This window comes from Hordeum vulgare, chromosome 5H, assembly GCF_904849725.1.
Source record: "Hordeum vulgare subsp. vulgare chromosome 5H, MorexV3_pseudomolecules_assembly, whole genome shotgun sequence".
NCBI lineage: Eukaryota > Viridiplantae > Streptophyta > Magnoliopsida > Poales > Poaceae > Hordeum > Hordeum vulgare.
Window position 1 is genome coordinate 506,123,562 of NC_058522.1, and position 24,632 is coordinate 506,148,193.

Below are 24,632 nucleotides of genomic sequence, written 5' to 3' on the forward strand. Positions count from 1 at the left end.
CTGGCCATCCCCAACTCCATCCTCTCTGAGTCAGCTGCGGTGGCCAGGCGCCGGATGGAGGAAGCGCGTGCGGTGCATGAGGCGGCGCAGGAGGCGGTGCACGCGACGGCACACACAGCTCAGGCTCCGGCGCAGGCCATCTCTGACGAGGAAGAAGATGAATAGTACTCCCTCCGTTCCTAAATATAAGTCTTTTTAGAGTTTTTAGTAGGGAACTACATACGATGTATATAGACATACTTTAGAGTATAGATTAACTCATTTTGGTCTGTATGTAGTCACTTAGTGAAATCTCTTAAAAGACTTATATTTACGAACGGAGGGAGTAATGCATAGGATATACTCCCTCCGTTCCTAAATACTCCCTCTGTACCATAATACTTGTTGTTGGGGAGAACTAGTCTAGTTCTCCCCAACAACAAGTATTTAGGAACGGAGGGAGTATAAGTCTTTCTAGAGGTTCAACTAATGAACTACATACGGATGTATATAGACATATTTTAGAGTATAGATTCATTCATTTTGCTCCGTATGTAGACACCTAGTGAAATGTCTTAAAAGACTTATATTTAGGTACGGAGGGAGTATTTTGCATGCTTTTTTATGAGTATGAGGGGTGAAATATAAAAGAGTTGGATGTGGAAAGAAATTTTTATGTGAAGTCCGGCTAGACATGTCCGCGGGCGTTTGATGGACAGGATTTGTAAGGTCCGACCGTAGATGCTTTCACTTTTGTATGATGGAGCCATTGGGAGAGAGGTGGGTGGTGGGCGCGGATGAATGGAGTCCTCATAACTCCATGATTTTCTCATATCTTGGATGGCGAGGGGGAAACAAGGTAAATGGATGAGACCATCTCCAACAGACGCGCGAAAAGGGGCGCAAGCGGGACGGAATGGCGCGCTCCAGCGGCGGCGGGAAAACAGCGCGCGCGGTAACCGATTGCGTGCGCGCGAAAAGGCGGCAGCTCGCGCGCCATTTTTGCCGCGCCGCTTCGCGCGCACCTATAAAAGCACAGCTCTGCCGGTCCCTCGCGCCGCCACCGCTCCACTCTCTCTCTCCCTCTGCCTCTCGCGCCACCGCCGCTCCAGCGCCCCGCCCCCGCCGCGCCACCATGCCGCCGCGCCGCCGTTCTGCGTCCGGCTACCGCGGCATCCGCGAGCGCCCCAACGGCGGGTTCTACGCCGAGATACGCTCCGGCGATCTCCGGCTTAGCCCCGGCACGTACGACACGACGCACGAGGCCGCCCGCGCGTTCGACGCGGCGGCGTGGCGCCTAGGCAGGTCGCGCCGCCAAATGAACTTCCAGGACGTCTACACGCTCCAGCAGTCGTTAGACGTCGCCCCGCCGCCTCGTTTAAACTCCGCACAAGACCGTGCTGAGCACACTGCGCGGCAGCGCCGCCTCCTCGTCGCCCAGGAGGACGAGCGGGTCATGGCGGAGTGGCGCCGGCGCCACCCGGAGGATGTCGCCTACGAGCAGGGTTATTGGGCAAGGTGCCGCGAGGAGGACACGCGCCTGCGCCACAAGGAGCGGTTGGACAGGCGTCGGCGGAAGGCATTGGCGAGTGCGCAGGCCGACCTCGTCAATGCAGGCGGGAGCTCCTTCTTCACTGAAGAAGACGAGCGTTGGTTCGACATCTGGCTGTCAACCTCTGACGACACCAACGACGATGATGATGGTGCAGATGATTGGAGCGACTGGGATTAGTTTTTATGTTTTCGAACTATCTAACACCGAATTATCTATCTATGTTTCCGAACTACCTATCAAGTTGCAATCTATGTAAAATAACTTTGTATGCTTTTTATTTGAATGCAATCTATTTAAAAAATGGTTTGCGCTCGCTGCATTTTTGGGCACTGCTGGAGCGACACGCGCGCTGCATTATAGCGCGGCTGTTGGAGCCTGCGCCTAACCCCGCGCTAAACCAGCCGAATCGCGCGCGGCAAACGCATTTTTTAGGCGCGGCGCGAAGCGCGGCGGTTGGAGATGCTCTGAGTATGGGTGGCATGTGTGTGTGCTGAGGAAAGATACCATGCCATGTGCGCATTGAGGACTTGCTTTCCCTTTTCGTATGATAGCTGGCAACAAGAGGAAGGACCACTGCCATATTTGGGTGTATGCCCTGGAGCGCTAGCCAGCCAACGTTTGCTGACTAGTCACACGCATACCAAATAGGGTCTGTTTTCCGTCCCTTCAATGGGGATTCACTCCACGCTTGCGATGATGTAGCTCACTTGTAACGGAAGCACACTTGCTTCCAAGAAGCGAGAGCAGAGGCCATGGCAGAAGCCGGAGACGCCACCACCGCGACCGCGCGGTCTTCTTCGCCGCTCCACATCGTGGTGTTCCCGTGGCTCGCGTTCGGCCACATCATCCCCTACATGCAGCTCTCGGAGCAGCTGGCGCGGCGCGGGCACGCCGTCACCTTTGTGTCCACGCCGAGGAACCTCGCCAGGCTGCGGCCCGTCCCCGAGGACCTCCGCCCCCGCATCCGCCTCCTCCCCCTGCCCCTGCCGCGCGTCGACGGCCTCCCGGACGGCGCCGAGTCCACGGCCGACGTCCCGCCCGAGAAGGGCGACCTCCTCAAGGTGGTGTTCGACGGCCTCGCCGCTCCTTTCGCCGACTTTCTCGCGGGGGCCTGCTCCGGCGGTGGCGTCGGGGAGGGCGCGATAGGGTTATGCAAGAAGCCCGACTGGATCTTCGTCGACTTCGCGCACCACTGGCTCCCGCCCATAGCTGAGCAGCACAAGGTACGTCTCTGCCATGGCGAGTATAGGCAGTAGGTGCGGTCATGGCGTGGCTCCAACGCTCCATGCTGGCATGCTGCCTGCAGGTACCGTGCGCGCTCTTCTCCATCTTCCCGGCGTCGTTCATCGCCTTCGCCGGCACGAAGGCGGCGAACGAGGCGCGCCCGCGGGTGACGGCGGAGGACCTGACGGCCCAGCCGCCGTGGATCCCGTTCCCGACCCCCATCGCCCACCGCCTCTACGAGGCCGAACAAATGGTCTACGTTTTCCGCCCTAAAGCCTCCGGCTTATGCGACGCCTTCCGCTTCTGGGAGACGGAGCGGCAATGCACACTCTTCATCCTGCGCAGCTGCCGCGAGGTCGACGGAGCGCTCTGCCCCCTCATCGCCGACCTCTTCGGCAAGCCACTCGCCCTGTCCGGCCTCCTCGCTCCATACGACGCCGCGCGCGCCGCCCAAGAAGCCGGCCGCGAGAACGACGACGAGAAGAGCGCGAGCCTCATGCGCTGGCTGGACGAGCAGCCGGCGAGGTCGGTGCTCTACGTCGCGTTCGGGAGCGAGGCGCCGCTGACAGCAGAAAACATCCGCGAGCTGGCGGCCGGGCTGGAGCTGTCGGGCGCGCGGTTCCTCTGGGCGCTGCGGGAAGCCAGCGCCCCGCTGCTCCCCGACGACGGGTTCGCAGAGCGCGTGGCCGGGCGCGGCGTCGTGCGCGCCGGATGGGTGCCGCAGGTGCGGGTGCTGGCGCACGGCGCGGTGGGCGGGTTCCTGACGCACGCCGGGTGGAGCTCGCTCATGGAGAGCTTCCTGTTCGGGCACCCGCTGGTGATGCTCCCGCTGTTCGCCGACCAGGGCCTCACGGCGCGGGTCATGGCGGCGAGGGCGGTCGGGCTGGAGGTGGCCAGGGACGAGCGCGACGGCTCGTTCGGCCGGGCCGACCTCGCCAGCACGGTGCGGCGGGTGATGGCGCGGGAGGACGAGGAAGGGAAGGCGCTCGCGCGCAACGCCAGGGAGTTCCAGGAGATGCTGTGCGACAGGGCCAAGCAGGAGGAGTACGTCGACGAGCTCGTGGAGCACCTGCGGCGACTGGCATAGGGCGCAGCCCTGTTCAGCCTCTAAGTCAAAATAAGCAGTCATGGAATCAATGTACTCGCACTCGTGTTCTTCACATATTTGCAACCAATATGGAGTTGCAATTTTTCAGACATCATTTTTAAATAAACACATGAATATTTGGAATATTAAAAGTATCTTCAACAGATGATGTAAAAACCGCTACATTGCCAAAATCGATTTTTCTGGACAGCCCAAAATATTAGCCACTCGCGCAGCATATTTGCATCAACGCTGCTACTGCTGTAAACGGGTTTGCTAAGGCATAACATGATGTGATTTAGATATTGCACATATAAATTATATGTATTGATTTTAAAGATCTGTATGGTTATTTCTTCTTTTACTTTTTATGTTGATTAAGTGATTCAGATGTGCAATACCTCTAGATATATCTTAGACAGACCCTTCCGTAAAACTCAATGGTGCATAATCTTAACTGCCCGTTGAATACTCACCTCTTGCAGCCGATTCCTCCGCTTGTTGGCGTCGTCGTTGAATCTGGCTGCCACCACCACCCCGCCCCACGACATTGTGTGCCACAACATCCACCCAGCAACGTGATCCCAGTCGATTTCCATCTCACTCGTGCCGCATCCCCGCCGTCCACCCGCAATAGTCGTCAATGTCCAAATCCGGTCCGTGGGGATACACCCATCGTCATCGTCGAGCCCTGCTGCATCGAGGATGCCACCACACCCCACCATCAACTCCGGCTATCGAGATCACGTGTGAGGGTGAGCGGAAGTGGCTCAACATTTTTTAGAAGTTGAAGCTCGCCGCGTGCGCGCATACAATGTTGAGCAAATAGGCAATTTTCCGAATAGATTAATCCACAAAATAATAACTAGCATGGCATTGACTAGACTAATGACATACTGATCTTGAGCTAACCTAGCACGTACTACGCATATAGTGGATACATCTATGCAATCAAGTAGTACTGCTAGAACAAATACGAACAAGAGGATAAACGAGTCATACCCTCCAATCGGCCAGTTGGCCGTAGCAGCAGGAGCGGCGGCGGCGGCAGAGGCAGTATCCTCTGCCGTCTTCTTCTCGGCTTCCTCGCGGAGACGATCAGCTTCGCTTGGTGAAGACATGGCGATGACGAGGGCGACGCGGATGTAGACGAAGCAGACGGACGGAGGCGAGCAGTCGCGTGATCGCTCCCCAAAAACCTAATCGCCCCTCTCCCGTACAGGAACCGGAGAGGCGAGGTTTCGGAGGCTTGCTCTCCCGTCGACCGAGTACGCGGTAAACGGGACGGAGTCGCCGGCGGCAGCAGCAGTTCAAGAAACGAACGCGTGAGGCAGATGTGATCTGATTTCGTGACGGCTAGGGTAGGCGATCGCGTGCTTATAAAGGCGGCTGGGTGGAGAGTCCGAGTCGGTAACGATCACGATCCGACGTCTCGGATCGTTTCCTTGTCCGTTACGTTACGTATTCTCCGTTCCTGACCGGCAAAAATAAGCGCGTAGGTATGAGCTCGGCTCGGCTCATTCCCGCGTCGCGTCGTGACGAGGCGAGGCGTGGCGTGGCGAGGCGGGCGGCGGAGGAGGAGTGCGCGAGGGCACCTTCTCTTCTCACTCTCCAATAGCATGTGGAAGAGAGACCCTTATAAAGGGGTCCAAACTCTCCTCCACTAGCGGGGTGGGACTAAACTCCCACCACCTTGCCATACCACCACCTACATGGGCCCTTGTAGATTTTCTGAAATTCTCTAATGGGCCTAAGGCCCACCTCCAAATTTCAACAATCCCCCACCAGATCTCAAGGGCACATCGTGTTCCCTCGTTCCAATCACTGTTTTAATATACCAGCATTTCAGTGAAGACCTGTTAAGGTTGAGCTTCACCTAGAACAAGTAGCTACACCCCTTCACAACTGAACAATGGACTATGCCTTGAATTATCAGTTTGGCGTAAAGGAGCTTCACCACAAGTCTTACTAGTACTAGGCTGCCGAAGGTGACCCCTCGGGTGGAGCATATTAGTCACACTCCTGGCCTATTCATGAGTTTACTAGAGATCACCCAAATCTCATAGACTGTGACCAGCAGTCAAGCTCATATAGGTGTGTTCCTCCAAAGATCGCTCTGTAGGACAGCATCTTGCTTACATATAAGCTTTAGAACACATTAAGACAGTAGTCATCCTACCATACAGTATCCGAGAGTATTGCATCTCCAACGGAGTGGGTTAGTAAAGTTACTCTCCTCAGTTCACCACTGGCTTGTTTTCCCAGGTCCTACTTCACGGGATCTCCGATCATATAGGTTAGGTTACTACCATGGCAACTCATGTGGGTCTCATACCCATCTCCCTCGATGCACTATCTATCACAACACGTGATAGCCCTTTAGTAAAGGGATCTGCCAGATTCTTAGCCGTTTGGATATAATCCAACGCTATCACTCCGGAGTTTCTCAAACGTCTGACAGACTTCAATCTCATTCTTATATGTTTGTTGGACTTCATATTGTCCTTTGAACTCTTCACTTTAACAATAACCGTCTGATTATCGCAGTTCATAAGGATAGCCGGAACCGGCTTCTCAACCACAGGTAAGTCCATCAAAAGATCTCGAAGAAATTCTGCTTCGACACCAGATGTGTCTAATGCTGTTAATTCTGCTTCCATTGTCGATCTTGTTAAGATCGTTTGCTTGCAAGACTTCCAGGAAACAGCACCACCCCCAAGAGTAAACATATACCCAGTAGTGGCCTTCATCTCATCAGCATCAGAGATCCAATTCGCATCACTATACCCTTCAAGTACTGATGGGAATCCCGTATAGTGAAGCCCGTGGTTGACAGTACCTTTCAAGTAGCGCATAATTCTTTCAACAGCACGCCAATGAACATCGCCCGGGTTTGCAACAAACCGGCTAAGTTTGCTCACAGCAAACGCGATGTCAGGCCTCGTTGCGCTAGCTAGGTACATAAGTGAACCGATAATTTGAGAGAATCTCAATTGATCTATAGCTGTGCCTTTAAACTTTCGAATAAGCACACTAGGATCATATGGTGTTTGACAAATCTTGCAGTCTGAATATCCAAAGCGACTCAAAATCTTGTCAACATAGTGGGATTGCAGAAGTGTAATCCCACCCTCATCATCTCTCAACAGCTTGATGTTCAAGATAACATCAGCCACCCCAAGGTCCTTCATCTCAAAGTTTTGAGACAGAAAAGACTTAACCTCCTCAATTACTTTGAGGTTGGTTCCAAATATCAGTATGTCATCAACATACAAGCACAATATAACTCCTTCGCCCCCACCATGGCGATAGTATACACATTTGTCAGCTTCATTAACAACGAAGCCAACAGATGTCAGAGTTGTATTAAACTTCTCATGCCATTGCTTAGGTGCTTGTCTCAGACCATATAAAGATTTCAGCAACTTACACACCTTTCCTTCCTGACCTTCTATCACAAAGCCATCTGGCTGTTGCATATAGATTTCCTCATTTAGCTCTCCATTCAGGAAAGCCGTCTTAACGTCCATTTGATGAACGAGAAGACCATGAGAGGCCGCCAATGAGAGTAGTACTCTAATGGTGGTCAGTCTAGCCACAGGTGAATAAGTATCGAAGAAATCTTCCTCTTCTTTCTGGGCATAGCCCTTGGCCACAAGCCTAGCCTTGTACTTTTCAATCGTACCGTCGGGCCTAAGCTTCTTTTTGAACACCCACTTGCATCCCAATGGTTTGCAACCATAGGGACGATCAGTGATTTCCCATGTCCCGTTAGCCATGATGGAGTCCATCTCGCTACGGACAGCAGCTTTCCAGTAATCAGCACCTGGAGAAGCATACGCTTCTGAAATAGAAGTGGGATTATCATCCACGAGGTATACGAAGAAATCATCACCAAAGGTCTTTGCAGTCCTTTGTCTCTTGCCCCTACCACGGGCTTCCTCGTCATCCTCCTCAGGATTTTCATCATGTGTTTGTTCATAATATTCCATAGGAATGGCAGGCTCAGGAGTTATCTCAGATTCCTGTCTAGAAGTGCTTTGCATATCTCTCATGGGAAATATATCCTCAAAGAATGTAGCATCCCTCGACTCCATTATTGTACCGACCTTCACGTCAGGTACCTCAGATTTCACTACTAGAAATCTATAGCCTACGCTATTCTTAGCGTATCCCAAATTAACGCAATCCACAGTCTTTGGTCCAAGCTTGCGCTTCTTGGGGATCGGTACATTGACTTTCGCCAAGCAGCCCCAAGTACGTAAGTACGAGAGTGTCGTCCTTCTCTTCGACCACTCCTCGTAGGGAGTGACCTCATTATCTTTTGTAGGAACTTTATTCAGGACATGACACGCGGTCAATATAGCCTCCCCCCACCATGCCTTGGATAAACCCGATGTATCTAACATGGCGTTAACCAAATCAGTTAGAGTACGGTTTTTCCGCTCGGCAACCCCGTTTGACTGGGGTGAATAGGGAGGCGTCCTCTCATGAATAATGCCGTGTTCCGCACAAAATGAATCAAATTCGTTTGAGAAGTACTCTCCACCACGATCAGACCGGACTCGTTTAATTTTCTTCTCAAGTTGATTCTCAACTTCTGCCTTATAGATTTTAAAGTAGTGTAGAGCCTCATCTTTAGTATTTAACAGATACACATAGCAAAATCTAGTGGAATCATCTATCAATGTCATGAAGTATTTCTTTCCACCTTTAGTCAACACACCATTCATCTCACAAAGATCAGAATGTATGAGTTCTAATGGTGCCAAGTGTCTCTCCTCTGCAGCCTTGTGAGGCTTGCGAGGTTGCTTTGCTTGCACACACGAGTGACACTTAGAACCTTTGGCTAAAGTGAAAGTTGGGATTAAATTCAGTTTTGCTAGCCGCGACATAACACCGAAACTTATGTGACAAAGACGTGAATGCCAAACTTCAGATTCATTAACACTCGAATGAATATTGTTCACGACTTTATTACAAAAATCTGCTAGAGAAAGGCGGAACAGACCTCCGCATTCATAACCTTTTCCAACGAAAAGTCCATATTTCGTAACTACTACTTTATTAGACTCGAACACCAACTTAAACCCTTCTCTACACAGAAGGGAGCCACTAACGAGATTCTTCTTGATGGCGGGGACATGCTGCACGTTCTTCAGCTGCACGATCCTTCCCGAAGTAAACTTCAGATCGACCGTGCCAACACCAAGAACAGAAGCACTCGCGCCATTCCCCATCAATACGGACCCGCGACCGGTGGCCTGATAAGAAGAGAACAATGACAAGTCAGCACACACATGAATATTTGCACCCGTGTCCACCCACCAATCGGTGGACTGACAAACTGTAAATACAGTAAGTAAATTACCGTACCCAGATGCACCACTTTCATTGTTGCCCACAATCATGTTTGCAGACTTGGAGTCCTGCGCCGGCTTCTTGTACTTGTTTGGGCATTTGTTCGCCCAATGTTCCTCTGAACCACAAGTATAGCAGCCATCTCCCTTCTTATTCTTCTTGAAGGGCTTCTTCCCCTTCTTCTTGAAGTCGGTATTCTGTTGGACAGAGTTCTTTCCCTTGGGCTTGTGAGAATTGAAGTTCCTCTGATGTACCATATTGGCAGCAGAAGAGCTTTCCACCGCTTTTCCATTGGAGTCCTTTGCTCTCGAGTTCTGCTCAACACTCAGATGGCCGATGATGTCCTCTACTGAGAACTCACGCCTCTGATGTTTCAGAGTAGTAGCAAAGTTCCTCCAGGAATTAGGGAGCTTAGCAATTATACAGCCCGCGACAAACTTGCCCGGCAAATTGCACTTAAGAACCTCAAGTTCCTTAGCTATGCATATTATCTCATGAGCTTGTTCCAATACAGAACGGTTGTCAACCATCTTGTAATCGTGGAACTGCTCCATAACATACATCTCACTCCCAGCATCGGTGGCCCCGAATTTAGATTCGAGCGCCTCCCACAAGTCCTTGGCAACATGCATATGTAAATATGCATCAACCAGCTTATCTCCGATCACGCTAATGACTGCTCCAAGGAATAGGACGGTGGCCTCCTTAAACATCTTCTCCTGTTCAGGAGTGATAGTTTCCGTAGGAGTGACACCGGCTACCCAGAACACGTTCATAGCCGTGAGCCATAAGGTGGTTCTCGTTTGCCAACGCTTGAAAAAAGTACCGGTAAACTTATCCGGTTTCAGTGCAGCAGCAAAACCATTACTCGAAAAATTCCTACAGACATTAGGTTTTTGGATTGTTGAGCAAATAGGCAATTTTCCGAGTAGATTAATCCACAAAATAATAACTAGCATGGCATTGACTAGACTAATGACATACTGATCTTGAGCTAACCTAGCACGTACTACGCATATAGTGGATACATCTATGCAATCAAGTAGTACTGCTAGAACAAATACGAACAAGAGGATAAACGAGTCATACCCTCCAATCGGCCAGTTGGCCGTAGCAGCAGCAGCGGCGGCGGCGGCAGAGGCAGTATCCTCTGCCGTCTTCTTCTCGGCTTCCTCGCGGAGACGATCAGCTTCGCTTGGTGAAGACATGGCGATGACGAGGGCGACGCGGATGTAGACGAAGCAGACGGACGGAGGCGAGCAGTCGCGTGATCGCTCCCCAAAAACCTAATCGCCCCTCTCCCGTACAGGAACCGGAGAGGCGAGGTTTCGGAGGCCTGCTCTCCCGTCGACCGTGTACGCGGTAAACGGGACGGAGTCGCCGGCGGCAGCAGCAGTTCAAGAAACGAACGCGTGAGGCAGATGTGATCTGATTTCGTGACGGCTAGGGTAGGCGATCGCGTGCTTATAAAGGCGGCTGGGCGGAGAGTCCGAGTCGGTAACGATCACGATCCGACGTCTCGGATCGTTTCCTTGTCCGTTACGTTACGTATTCTCCGTTCCTGACCGGCAAAAATAAGCGCGTAGGTATGAGCTCGGCTCGGCTCATTCCCGCGTCGCGTCGCGTCGTGGCGAGGCGAGGCGGCGGCGGAGGAGGAGTGCGCGAGGGCACCTTCTCTTCTCACTCTCCAATAGCATGTGGAAGAGAGACCCTTATAAAGGGGTCCAAACTCTCCTCCACTAGCGGGGTGGGACTAAACTCCCACCACCTTGCCATACCACCACCTACATGGGCCCTTGTAGATTTTCTGAAATTCTCTAATGGGCCTAAGGCCCACCTCCAAATTTCAACATACAAAACACTAGCATGGAGGTACACCTCACCCCGTCCTGAGGTAGAGTCAACCAAGGAAGCACGGTTCATAGCCCCTCCTATGTGGATCGTTTCCCGCATCGAAGAGAAGGCAAACTCTGTGGTCGATGTGGGATGCACCATCGAAGCTAGGATCTGTGCACCATCGAAGCTAGGATGTGTTTTTTAACACGGTACATAAGCAATCCAAGCTAGGATGTGTGCACCATCGAAGCTAGGATGTGTTTTTGTAACATGGTACAGACGCAAGCGCTCATAATACGCACATATACTCATTTTTATAAACACACGCACGCTCATCCTACCCCTATGAACACATTCGATGGACTGAACCGGCATATCATCTTAAGATTAACAAAGTCACCAAACTCATCTCGTAGTCGACGGAAATGCCTACTCCCATTGAACACACATCATAAAAAATTGCAAAATAAATTCATAAATAAATACAAACTCTAGGATACCATTGTCCACATAACCATTCAACCGCAGATTGATTCCTCGGGGCCAATTCGGACTTCTTGGTGGTGGAGCTTGCGTTCCGCAAGAGGAAGGAAAGTCGAGGATTACCCGCGCAGGATCGGTGCCTTGGTTGATGAAGCGTCTCGACGGGTACCTTTTTATTGTTGAACACGTTGTATCAGAGTCTAAATTCTCAGAATGTGCATTGAATCATGCTTAAGTTTACTTTTACATCTGTTAGAGATGATCTATTATTTTCAAAGAAAATCCTTGAAATATATGCTACATATATAAAAACTAAACATTTACTCCATCCTTTCTTAAATACTTCCTCCATCCAAAATTACTTGTCGTAAAAATGATTAAAAAATATATATCTAAAAATAAAATACATCTAGATACATTAATTCCTACGAGAAGTGTTTTCGGAGAGAGTATAAATCTAGATTCCACTACGGATTACATACGAAGAAAAACAAATGAATATATATTTTAAAATATGTTTATATACATCCATATATAATGCATGGTGAAAATTTTAAAACGAGTTATATTTAGGAACGAGGGAAAGTATAACACAAACACATCAAATTCCTATGTTTTTCCTATTCCAGGGATTTCAGAATCCTGCAAAGGAGAAGCCCGTCAAAAAGCAATCAAATTTTTAAGTCTCTCCCTGATAATAAATCACGAATCGCTTATGTCGTACGTCATAATATTTACCCTCGAAGTTGTGAATAATTACCAACCATGCCACCACTAAGTGAGGAAATACGATTCGTTTTTACACAAGTCGCGACTTTATCCTCTTTAGTAAGTAGCGACATCTTACTGTAACGCTCGCACTTGCCGTCGCAGTGGCTAGAGCTTGAACCTCTATCACAAAGAGCTGGGTTTGAGCCCTGGTTTTCACTTTTTTTTTTTTTTGCTTTTTCCTGTTCTTTTTATCTTTTTTCTTTCCTTTATACCAACTTTTTTTAAATAATTAAAGAGGGATTGGTTCTTCCTCCCGATTTTATAGATACCTAAATTTTCGTCCGTCCCGCATGCACGGTAAAATTTGTACGCTAGCCTAGCCTTCGTATGTCTGTTCTTCCTTAAATCAGGCTCTGCACTATGGGCCTTCTCTTATGGACCGTGAGACACATCTCATGGAATTTCTTGGCAAGCAAATCTGATTTTGTGTTGAATAGTCCCATCTTGCTCTCTTTATACATATATTCATCAATTTTTATATGTTCAAAAGTTACATGAAATATCAACATGTGGCTTTAGAAATAAGCAAATCTACAGGATGCAAACACAAGGAAGGCCTTCCGGTGAATGAGCAAGCTCCGAAGAAGAAGAACTTGCACACTGGCTTGCCTTAGCATGGATAGAAGAGAGAGAAAGAAAGAGAGAGAGAGGGAGAGAGAGAGCGCGCTTCATAAGGTTCCAACGAATGGTCGGACAACCACGCTGCTATAATACCAAAGAGATGCATATGTCACATGCATGGATAGCGTCATATACCAAAGAGAGAATGAAAGCTTGATAAGATTCAAATGAATGATCGGAGAGCCATGCCTCTCTATAACACCAATAAGATAAAAGATGAATCTAGCACGCATCATAATTTCATAATTATGACTTGACCTTTTTCTTGCCCTTGTATGGATAGCACGCCATATACTAAAGAGAGAGAGAGCTTCGCCTTCCAAGTTTTTTACAAAAAAGATCATGACTTACAAACAAAAACATACTATAATATTCTTACCGTGTTTACAAAAAAATCTGAAAGGTGACTTTACATTTTTTTTATTGTTATCTTTTCATGTTCTCCAAACTGCATAATTATGCTTTGTTATTAATGTTCACCGGTAGTTTCATAAAACATAAGCACTTATATATTGACATTTTACTGTATTTCTATATGTGGTGTATTCCATATGTCTCAAACAATGTTACATTTATAGGGTATTAAATTTATTCAAGAGCGGTCTACACCTACTAATAAAAGGTGCTTTTTTTGAAAAAAATAAATCCATTCATCCATGTTATTTTGTATATCCATGTTATTGTTTTATAAAAATTACTATCCAAAGTCGTACTAATTGTTTGCGTCCGTGGCAAATGACGTTTTCAATATAGCGAAGCATCTGCATTGTGATTGAAATTGGAACATGGTGCATCCTCCTCAAAAGTCAGAACACACAGTAGCCTTACCAATGACGAGTCATTCACTAAAAAAGAAAAGCTTCAATCTTGTGGATACTTCTAGTGCCCTTGCAACACGGACATTTGTGCTATAGCACTAAATAGACTTACATTTTAAACACAGACACCAAACGAAATTGGCACGGTGTAACAGAGAACAAGACTTCGTTTATGTAAAAATTGAAAGAATGCCCTGCTCTAAACCTTTACCAACTGGCAGCTACAATTAGTTTGACACATCTACTTTGGAAAAAACAAAGCACAATCATAACGGCGCTACCCCTACAAATCTAGTCAAATATCAAAATCTGGCCGCATTCCCAACGAATGTCAGGCTTATACAAAGTATATATGTCAACCGATAAACAACACAGATGATACATCTTCATGCTTGAGCAGGCATCCAACTAACGACGGCAGCCAGCTGCGGACTGCCTATGCGCCCGAAGCGGCGGCGTACACCATGTTGCCATTGGCGTTGCCACCACGCCCTCTGCCACGAGCTGGGCCGCCTCTCCCACGGCCACGGCCTCGACCACGACCTGCAACGCAGCACGGATGCGGCAGATTATAAACAGGGGATGTAGATGCATACAAGCAATTTGATACTGTAGAAGGAAGCTGTCAATACCTCCAGCTGGTGCAGGAAGAGGTGCCTCCTCGTAATACCCTCCGTCTTGCTGATAATCAGGCTGTCCGCCACCGTAACCAGGCTGGCCACCACCGTAACCGCCTCTCCTGCCACGGCCCCTGAAACCACGGCCCCCACCTCGGGGTGGCGGTGGTGCCTCGTCATAATAGCCTCCATCATGCTGATAATCAGGCTGACCACCATAGCCACCTCTCCTGCCACGGCCCCTGAAACCGCCACGGCCTCTACCACGCACATACCCATTACCCTCATAAGCAGGACCATGGTCAGCATACCCATTGCCTGCATAGGCAGGAGCATGCTCATTCTCCCATCCACCATCAGCATACTCCATGTATCCATTTCCTGAAAAATCATTTATGTAATGAACAGCTGCACATTTTTATACTCTGATGATGATTTACTAAGAAGCAGTTAGTCTCACCACGTGCACCTCTACCCCTTCCCCTTCCACGGCCTCGACCACGCCCTCTTCCTCGTCCAGGAGGTGAGTGCGCATCTACAATTATACCGTGAAATAAGAAAGCATAAAGAATCAGAGATAATGAGGACAACAAAGTGAAACATGCCCAATACCTTCTTCATTATCGTATTCAACAAACGGCTTCACCTTGTCAGCAGGCAGAGGAGATTGATATCTGCACATACAATAAACGCAATCTACCATTACATGCAGAAGAATAATCTATGCACATTCACAATTTTACAACATATTTTTCCAGATAGCAAAATGGTTGTGCCACAAAATATAACAACTGCACAATTGAATAACTAGCAATTCATGAGACAACTGAACAGGGCAGCCTGAAAACTCGCAAATAAATATTCCAATGTTACCCAATAGCCCATTAAACAAAGGGATGATTGGTTAGATAAAAATTAAAATACTATTCACAGTATCAGATATAAAGCTAGCATACCCAACAGATGAAGTGTCCAGCTCCTTCTTTGAAAGAGTTATAGTAATCATAGACACATGCCTTGTTGTCTCAAGTCTGCAGAGAAAAAAGATGTTTAGAGACAGCTGAATTCATCTAAAAGCAAGGAAAAAAATCTCTAGTTACTAGTAGCTTTATATGCTATAAGATGTTTAGAGTCGATTCTTACGGAAGTAGGCCTTCCTCCAGAGGCTCCCATGTGTCAGTAATATCAGTGGATTCAGTGGCAGTGTTTTGATGGAGACCCACAATTCTCCTCTGTGCAACAAAACAGCAATCAAAAATTTTAGAATAAAGTCAAATGCATGGTTCACATGCACAGCCACCGTCAAAAGTACCTTGATCAATTCTGCAATCATCACAGTTTTGTTTATGGCCCTTCCCATGGCCTTGAATACAACTTCATCGCAACCCTTATCCTGTATTGTATACATCGCAAAACATCAGCGACCGTACATAAAAAAAAACTGTGTGCGCTATGCGCGCTTGCGATGGCTTTATGGGTGTCTACATCCCTGAGAGGATTTATAGAACACCCAAAAAGGAAACATGTAAATCGCACCCGGTCAAATCATCAAAACATGGATGCGACAAACAGTCACTGTCAATTATTAGAGAATATGTGAAGTAGCGTGCAGTGCACCACACTCATCATCGACTAAAGTGGTGGCTGGCCGCACAAAAAGTGGCAACCAGGCACATTATCAGATTGTTCGATGCTTTAAAGTGACAAAATCACACCCCATGAGACATGAGAGTACAAAATCTATCGGTACGACCGCGTCTTATCCGAAAAACCATGCCTAATTCGCCACACCGCGTTTTCCGTTTTGGCAAGCACACAGTAAAAGTCTTCGCCTACAGTGATGCGAGCATTAACTTTTCATCAGGGTATTGCCGAAATCAGAACCAATCCTAGTACCAAACAAGGCATCAGAGCAAGAGGAAAACAATGGGAATCCTCCTAGCCTCGAATTAATAGTACTACTTGGCATTGAAAACACACGCTCAGCGGATAATACTCGTAAGCAAGTAACATCCGTACGGCTCAATCATTCGGCTAAGCCCCACGGAACAGGGCGCTAATAAACCGGCGATTCAAACGGCTGAGTAACCTGGAAGAGGGTGGTGGCGTAGGTGATGTAGTTGCGCATCCTGCCCTGGGTGGTGATGCGGATCTCGTTCTCCTTGATGGGCACCTCCTCCCGCGGCTTCTCCACCCTCTGGTACCGATCCATGGCTCCCTCCCGTTGGCTCTGCTGCTATGCACAATGGCGCGGGAACCCCCTCTCAGATCCACGGAGGACGAACAGGGCGGCGGCGGCGGCGGCGGCGGCGGAGGGAGAGATACCGTACCTGGTCGTCGGCTGCTCCTCCGGTCCGGCGGTTCGATTTGGGTTTCGGTTGGCTGGCGGCTTGTCCTGGCGACGATGCGGTAACCGCCGGGAGGGGGTGGGAGTGAGGGCTTTTATATGGCCGCCTCCGTTCGGGCCGGGAAGGCGGGACCGGGTCGGACTCGCCCTCTCGCCCCCCAGCGCGCGCGTCTAGGGTTTTGGCGGGCGCAAGTTACGGAACTGCCCCTCGGCGTTGCGGGGTTTTGCGGCTCTGGGACGGGCTCCGGACGGACGGATCCTCGCGGGCGGCGACTCGTCTACGGCTCGGATTCCTCCGCTGCGGCGCGGGCTTGGGCAAAGGAAGGGGCCTCCAAGGACTCGACGAACACCATGGTTACGTCGCGGCCTGATGGGCCTTTGCTGGGCTCTCGATCCAACAGAAAGAACTGAAGTTTTTTTTTCTCGGAATAATTTTTTTTATCCAACAAGTACATTTTTGGGAAAGATATATTCCATTTCGTGAGTAACTTTACTAACTATTTATGTCAAGGAAAAAACATTACTGTCAAAATATTAACCTGAATAACCCTATTTTGGCAATGATTGGTCTCTGTGAGCTCTACCTCTCCTCTTCTCTTCCTAAAGAGATGCTATGTTGATTTTGCTTCTTGATTAGGTTTGAAGATTCTTCCTATACTAGAAGGGTTTGGCGCTTAAAAAAACACTTTTTTTTAAATATAAGATGTATTACTGTTTTAAAAAAGTAAACCATAAAAATTTGATCAAATTTGTAAAGAAATATATAAAAATCCATAATATCAAGTCGGTATTTTTAGATTCATCATGAAATGAATTCCCATATTTTTTTGTTTATTATTGGGATGTCTATATTTTTACTTTGAACTTGCGAAAATTAGGAAACATAACGAATAAAAAAATATTGGAGAGTTTCAGAAATTGTTGACCCGGTGAAAACAAGATGATCCAATATCTAAATTGATATCTTAATTAATTATGAGGCCTTAAATATTAGTGAGCACGGTGTATTTTATAAAAAAATGAATGAGAGAATTTTGAGAAATCGTTGACCCCATCAAAATAAGGTGATCCAATTTTAATTGGTGACCTCAATTGAATATGGGCTCTTCAAAACTAGGGAATTCGGTGTTATAGAGGATATCTTTGGCCTTTGCGGAAGCATGTCCGGTGCCACGGAGTAATTGAATTCTTGGGTCGTCGCCATTGTTGTTGGCTCGAGTATAACTGTCACCCCCTTCCATACATGTAGTCAGGTAGAGAGCTACTTGCGAGCACTTCCAAAGGTAGTGTATCGTGGAGGAGAGGATGATGGCCCCACTGTGATCATGGAGAGACTCAGAGCCATTTTGTTTGTCCATCACAATTACTTATCCGAAGAAGCCATCTACGTTCGGTCTTGTTCATCCCACAAGTTCTTATTTCCCTTGCAAACCGACTTTGTAACACGGTTTCAAAAAACAAAACTTGTTAAGAACATATGTATTGAGCTCGATATGCGTAAGCATCAACACTAAAAAAAATGGTCTTGCTATGTCTCATAGAGAGTGTTTTCTCTAAGTCATTAGAATTGTATGCCGTGAACCGGAAAATTGTTCATGAAATGTGCGAGTGTTTGGTTCAGTTGCGCATTATTTTTTGAAACAACGACAAAAGAATTGCCTCATCAATCAGTGAAGAAGAAGATAATTGCCCAGTTTATTTTACGGGGCTTTAATAGATTCAGTTGCACATTATTACTAAACCTATATCCGCACACGGTCTTTAGAAAGTGCAAGTGCAACTTTCAACTTTATAATCAGACATGAAACAACGTTCATGAACTTCGACATGGGAATGAAATTTTCTCAGACGATTTAGAAATATAAGCCCTATAAGGCTATTCTCTCCCTAATAATAAAGCGTCTAAGGCTTTTGTCGTCCGTCGTGGCTATTTTGCAGAAAAACCCCTGATGTTTGCTGAAATCAACCCGCGGTCCTGTTTTAAGTCAGGAAAACGAATCGTTTTTTTGAATGTTTCAGAAACCCTCCTGATGTTTTAGGTAATCAACCCGCAGTCCGGATTTAAGTTAGAAAACGAACCGTTTTTTTCCTTTTCTCAGAAAATCCCCTGATGTTTCAGGTAATTAACTCGCCCTCCGTTTTTAGTCAGTCAACCCTGACTTTTCAGTTAATCAATCCACATTTTATCTAAAACAAAAATATTCATATCTTTTAAACCGTAACTCCGATTTTAACATGTTATATATGAAATTTGATTAAAAAAATATGTAGAATCTAAATAGGATGTTATTTTTAGCTGTTGAATACTTCTTAAATATTATTTTTGATGCAAACTTAATCTGTAGTGCACAATCCTCTTTTTTTCTCTCTTTCCGGCGACGATACGAATTGCAATAAACATCCATTAAATTAAAACCAAATTGAGAGGAAAGAAAACCATCGTTAACCACACATGCACACTTTTGGAAAACCTCATGGGAAGAAACAACTTATTTCTTATCTTATTCCGAGTGATTGTACATTTAAACGCGTTTTCGTTGTACGAGCACTAAGGTCATCGTCGGCAACACAAATGTGATGTCATGTGAAAATATATTACGTTCAGAGCGTGTGTTATTTTCTCTTCCGTTGCAATGCACGGGCTCTTTTGCTAGTACAAACTAAATAGCGGTTTCTTTTTCATGAATAAACACGCTCCCTGTGTCGACATCATGGATGCCACGGTGCGGGGAGATTTCATAATTGATTGATTCGACTGGACGTAAGATCAAACCTACCTGATACAGTTTTGTAGCTGAAAGAAACAGTAGACAGCAGCATGCACGAAGTATACGGCAGTGGAGTATATATTATTCTGTGGTTTCACTAGATATACATGCGCGTCCACCTCGTCACAAACCCCTCGGCGGAGCGCGTTATTGAGACTGTATACATATCAACACATACGTGAAATAATCAAAGTATAAATGGCCTAAGTCTACCTACGCAACTCAGCTCATCCTGTGTGTTCTATCCTGTACTGTACCAACTCCTACGGCAACTACCCAAAAAAACAGAGTGTGTGAGAGCGTGTGATAATGTATCCATGTCAACTTTTCAAACCAATACAAGGCAATGGCGGGATCAAAGAATGGCGAGGAATAGCGGAGTGATGGCGGTGAAGAAGAAGGTCCTGCTGCTGAAATGGAAGAGGGTCGATGATCCGGACGAAGGTTTGGCCGCGTCGATCTGGGTGATGTTTGGCGAAGGGCGCTTCGCGGCTTCGGGGTTGGAGCTTCCTGGTCCGGAGACGGGTTTCGGAGGGATGGCCGAGGAGTTCGGGCTCACCGGGAGCTTGGTTGAGTGGTCCACGCTGTAGCCTGATTCATGATGATGATGACAGGCACTGTGTGTAAGGGCATTTTTCTCGGTAACTGAAACTGAAACTGAAGAATCGGTTCGGGGGATGTCATGTTGAGGTACTTACAGTTGAAAGATTTCCATCCCAAGACCAGCCTCTCGCGGTCGAACACCACCTTGAGTCCGGACATGAAATTCTCTGCAACAGAGGTGAGCAGACAGCAGTAAGAACGATGAGGTGGATTATTGACGGTGAGGCGGTTTAGTGAGTGGTTTAGGACACATCAAGGCAAAAAGATAGTACAGCCTTTATAGGCAACAATGCTATAACAAAGAGGTTGCACATGGATAATTAATGCTAAAATATCAGAGGTTTTATAGCATAGAGGAGGACATAAAACCTGACAAATAAAGCTACCAAAGCAGGTCTGAAAATGAGCAATGCATCTGGAAAGTACGGAGTAGTAGTTATTCATTAATCATTGGTTCTTTGCAACTAACATATGCTACCAACTCCATCCAGGAACTCAAATCAAAGAATATTAAGCTAGATGGGTTAGAGAGAATCTAATTTGGTTCTTTGCACACCTCAAATAACACTAGTACGGTTCAGACTGAATCTAATAATAAAAAATCAGAGCATAAGGCAACTTTAGAGAGTGCGACAGTGTAGAGTACATGAGCTCACCCCCAATCAAGTTGACTCCTTCACTCTTCATAATAGCCAAGCAATAGCCAACAGGACTCTGTTCCATATAAAAGAGCAGCAAGATTAAATTCACTAGCTAGCTTACATGGCTGGATGAAATTGTATGCATCGATGTTTGCTTACTGAAGAAATATCTGTTATGGTGATTATCGGGTCTTTGACAGGGAATACACTGCCACCTTTGGCCGTCAGGCTTATGTTGGGAGGACTTACAGCTCCCTTGGAACTGGAGAGAGCAGCAGCATATCCATCAGATGCAGGTAAGTACTAGTTTGCGAAAATGTGCCTCACTTATCAAGGTCTGCTGCTAGACAAACTTACCTTATGGTGTAGCAATATTCAAACGGCAACGAAGAATCGGCCGGGTTTCTCTTCTCTTTGACTTGTTTATCGAACTGAATTAGAACGTCAATGAATATATATGAGGATCACTGTGAAAATGTAAGATATGGTGAAACTACTGGTATAATGCGACAAATCTACTTACAGCGCTGGTAATCTCGGTGTACATTGGGTCGGAGAGAGCCGTGAAGGAGGTACCCGAGTCCACGACTGCGCTGAATTTTGTGCTGAACGTTTTACCTCCCGCCATAGCTCCTACGATGCTAATGTTGTAGTATGGACTGCAGAAATAGAGCGCATGAACGTCGTGAAAGGTCAGAGACCTATAATATTTGTGTTGTGAAATTGTGAAAATGAAAACAGACATACTTGTGTTTGTAAATGTTCAGCGGAGTTTCCAGCTGGTCGGCGCTTCCGGTGTCCCCGAAGTTGATTCTGCCATGACCGTCTTCCCCGAAGCACATGGAGAAGGAATTTGCGGCGACTCCTTGGCTCGCCAGCAGACTCGGCACCGACTTGCTGTCCATGCCGAGCCCGAGTAAGCCGTTCGGCGCGGCACTGCCTAGAAACGAACCTGTCTGGACCTGTCCACAGCTAACAATGCACACAAATTCAAATTCAAATTCAGAACAGAAAAGTAAACAGTGACTCAGGATTGCGCATTGTCATGTATAGACCACAAGAGACATACCCGAATGTTATGGGGGCCTGGGTGATCTTAGAGTGCCCGGACTCGGTCGCCAGGTACATGACATCCTCGACCAGCACCCCTTTTGACGACGTGTTGTCCGACAGGTACTCGATCTTGTAGGGGCAGCTGTTGCTTGCAGCACTGCATTCGGTCTGTAGATCACACATATTGCTGCTGCAGGGGACCTTCCGGCTCGTGCTCGACTTGCGCGGGCTGTACACGTCGAACTTTAAGTTCTGCTCAAAATTCCGCCGTTTGCGGAAACACGGTTACATTTCACAGATTAAGCAAGAAGATGAAGACATGTATAGCATTTTTTAGTGGTCGATTATTGGTATCTTTGCGATATTAATATATTCTCTTTTTTAAAAAAGTGGTCGAAGGCATCATGCATGATTCAGCCAATGCTTGTAAAGCGTAAACAATCAGCAACGGTTCATTAATTTCAACCTGCGACAAGATTACAAGAACATAAAGAGAAGGGCCAAGAAGGGCCTTGGTTAGGAGTAGTAGTGGTGTTTTCTAAGCTCCATCAGAGGCCCCAGCTGAGGCTGTCATGCTCCTGGAGAGGTTTCCCGAAAACAGGACGGCACGTGCGGTGCTTCCGTGATTTTTCCACTTTTCTTTCCCGAATTATGCTCTCGCAACAACTCCATCTCGCAAGCATGTCGACTAGCAGCAGTACCAACTTTTTTCATCTCTACCATGCAACAGATCCCACCGTAATCTCCTGGTAGTTAACTAACTAGCCCCCGGAAATCTCGCTTGGAGCAGCGGACACGAGCTCGAAGATCGTACTAACAAATTAGCAGAGCAATGGCGTCGAAGCAGGAAGAAGAAGATGGTGGTACGTACCCCGTAGTCCGGCGAGGAGAGGGGCGCGCACTTGAGGCAGTCGCAGGGCACCCAGAAGAGGTCGCTGCCGGTGTCGAGCGCCACCAGGAACGTCACGTTCGGCGTCCCCAGCGCCACCACCGCGTAATGCAAACTGCGCACCCAAAGCCAACCACCACCACCACCGCAAACTTCTTTAGCACAAAAGCGAGAGCGAAAAGATGGCCAGACAGTCTGGCCGTCTGGGTTGGGTGACAGCAACCTCCTAGCTCTTCACATCGATCGATCATTCGATCGGCGCTTTATTATCGCTAGCAATCTCTTGAGTATTGATCGATGGAGACGATGATGATGATGAATGAGAGGGGCGGGCTTACAATCCGAATTGGTTGAGGCGGTACGTGTCGTTGCCGTCGACGAAGGCGAACGGCCCGCCGGCTCCCGGTGCGGGGGCGGCGGCGAGAGAGAGCGAGCGGCGGCGGAGGTCGTCGTGGCCCGCCAGCGCGGCGTAGTACTCCGCCGTGCCGGGCGACGGCCCACGGCGCAGCCCCGCCCACCCCCGCACCGTCGCCGAGTAGCGGTGGTGGACGTCCAGGCTGAGCGCCTCCGCCCCCGCCGCCACGAGGGCCAGGAGAAGCAGAGCCCGCGCCGCCGCGCCCATGCCGGCAGCAGAGAAGGCAAGCTGTAGACTCCACCCCACACGGCTTGAAAAGCTCGCGCCTTTATTGCGGGGAGCGAGGGAAGGAAAGGAAGGGAAACAAAATAGTTGTATGCGTTGGTGGTGCTCGGCCGCGGCGTCGCTATTTAATCAAATCAATCTATCCACTCTGTTGCCGTAGAGACGAGGAGAATGATCGGTGAGGCGAGCTGGCCGCTCGGGCTCCGCGGGAGCGGAGGCGGGGCCCTGTGGGCAGCGGGAGAGAGCGACGGGGCGGCGTCAGTGTGCTGGAAGCTTCGGCTCCGTTGGACTGGACCGGCGCCTGTGCTGCCGTGGCCCCTTTGGGAGGGAGGGAAGGATGGGGTTTGGTTTTCCGTTTGGGTTCTGTTGGTCTTGGGGGACCCCTGCGGTGCGGCGGGGTGATGTATGGGTTGAAAAGGGGCGTCGACGAGGCCGATCTGATGATGATGGAAGGGTGGTTGCCGGATTTGGGTCCTCGGTTCACACATGGCAAAATTAACAAAAATGACCCCTGGGACGAAAGAACTCACGGATTGACCCCTCGGGAGAAATAATTCACCGGCCTGACCCTTTTGTGTGGCGCCCGACACCTCGGCGCCACACTGTACTGTGTGACGCCTAGGGGTTAGGCGCCACACCCCCGACCACGTGGCAGGGAGGGCCCACCCCCCAGGCAGTGTGACGCCTAAGCCTCAGGCGTCACACATTGTAATGTGTGGCGCCTAACGCTTAGGCGCCACACACTAACTTACAGGGCCACGGGCCAGCCCCCTCCCCACCCCCCTCCCCACCCCCTCCCTCATTCCCCTCCCCCAGCCCCTCTCCCAGCCACTGCCCCCTCCCTCAAATCCTTCTCTACATCACCAAATCTGAAGGTTTGGAGCGGGCATTTGTTGTCCAATCACTCCCCTAAGGTAATCCCCACCTCTCCCCTCATTCTCATCCAAAGGAAAATCTTTTGTGTTCTTTTTTTTTTGCAAATTTGAGGAAACCCTAGTTTTTCATGAAATGTGGGATGTATATCATATTGTTTTATTTGTTTGTATGTTAGGATAAGGGGTATGATGGGGTTAGGATTAGGGTTGTTTGGATGTGTGCATTATGGTTGTTTTAGGGTTAGGCTAGGGTTAGGCTAGGGTTAGGGATGTTTGGTTGTGTTAGGGTTATGAGGGGGTTAGGGTTATTTGGAAGTTAGGCTATGGTTATTGTAATTGTATGATTGCTCATAAAAAGGTTCTATGTTTTGTTGTTTAGGTATGGGAAGAACATGTGTTTATATTCATCACGTGGACAAGGATGCCTTTTTAAAAGGCAATATTGATCCGGACCCGGATGAGCT

The 24,632-nt window shown here is 48.2% G+C and overlaps 3 protein-coding genes across 4 annotated transcripts; 1 reads left to right on the forward strand and 2 right to left on the reverse strand.

Annotated features, from left to right (window-relative positions):
* The first annotated feature begins 2,117 nt into the window (after positions 1-2,117).
* On the forward strand, positions 2,118-4,000 carry LOC123397670 (putative UDP-rhamnose:rhamnosyltransferase 1). The gene is made up of 2 exons (XM_045092205.1): positions 2,118-2,757; positions 2,841-4,000. The coding sequence occupies exons 1-2, from the start codon at positions 2,287-2,289 to the stop codon at positions 3,843-3,845; spliced, it is 1,476 nt and encodes a 491-aa protein (XP_044948140.1). The 5' UTR covers positions 2,118-2,286; the 3' UTR covers positions 3,846-4,000.
* A 9,884-nt stretch (positions 4,001-13,884) lies between these two features.
* Positions 13,885-16,793, reverse strand: LOC123400204 (protein argonaute 18-like). 2 transcript variants are annotated; one of them, XM_045094629.1, is made up of 9 exons: positions 16,683-16,793; positions 16,442-16,585; positions 15,665-15,745; positions 15,496-15,584; positions 15,309-15,383; positions 14,965-15,026; positions 14,813-14,887; positions 14,368-14,733; positions 13,885-14,278 (listed from the first exon to the last, which is right to left on the reverse strand). In XM_045094629.1, the coding sequence occupies exons 2-9, from the start codon at positions 16,562-16,564 to the stop codon at positions 14,172-14,174; spliced, it is 978 nt and encodes a 325-aa protein (XP_044950564.1). In that variant the 5' UTR covers positions 16,565-16,585; positions 16,683-16,793; the 3' UTR covers positions 13,885-14,171. The 2 variants fall into 2 exon arrangements, with proteins under 2 accessions (XP_044950564.1, XP_044950563.1); XM_045094628.1 differs by having other exon boundaries at positions 16,442-16,588; positions 16,683-16,791.
* A 2,725-nt stretch (positions 16,794-19,518) lies between these two features.
* On the reverse strand, positions 19,519-23,388 carry LOC123400203 (aspartyl protease family protein 1-like). Its single transcript, XM_045094627.1, has 10 exons — positions 22,992-23,388; positions 22,636-22,768; positions 21,781-22,016; positions 21,459-21,683; positions 21,235-21,370; positions 21,069-21,142; positions 20,871-20,973; positions 20,727-20,784; positions 20,166-20,237; positions 19,519-20,058 (listed from the first exon to the last, which is right to left on the reverse strand). Exons 1-10 carry the CDS (start codon positions 23,273-23,275, stop codon positions 19,823-19,825), a joined length of 1,557 nt encoding a protein of 518 aa, XP_044950562.1. The 5' UTR covers positions 23,276-23,388; the 3' UTR covers positions 19,519-19,822.
* Between the last annotated feature and the right edge of the window lie 1,244 nt (positions 23,389-24,632).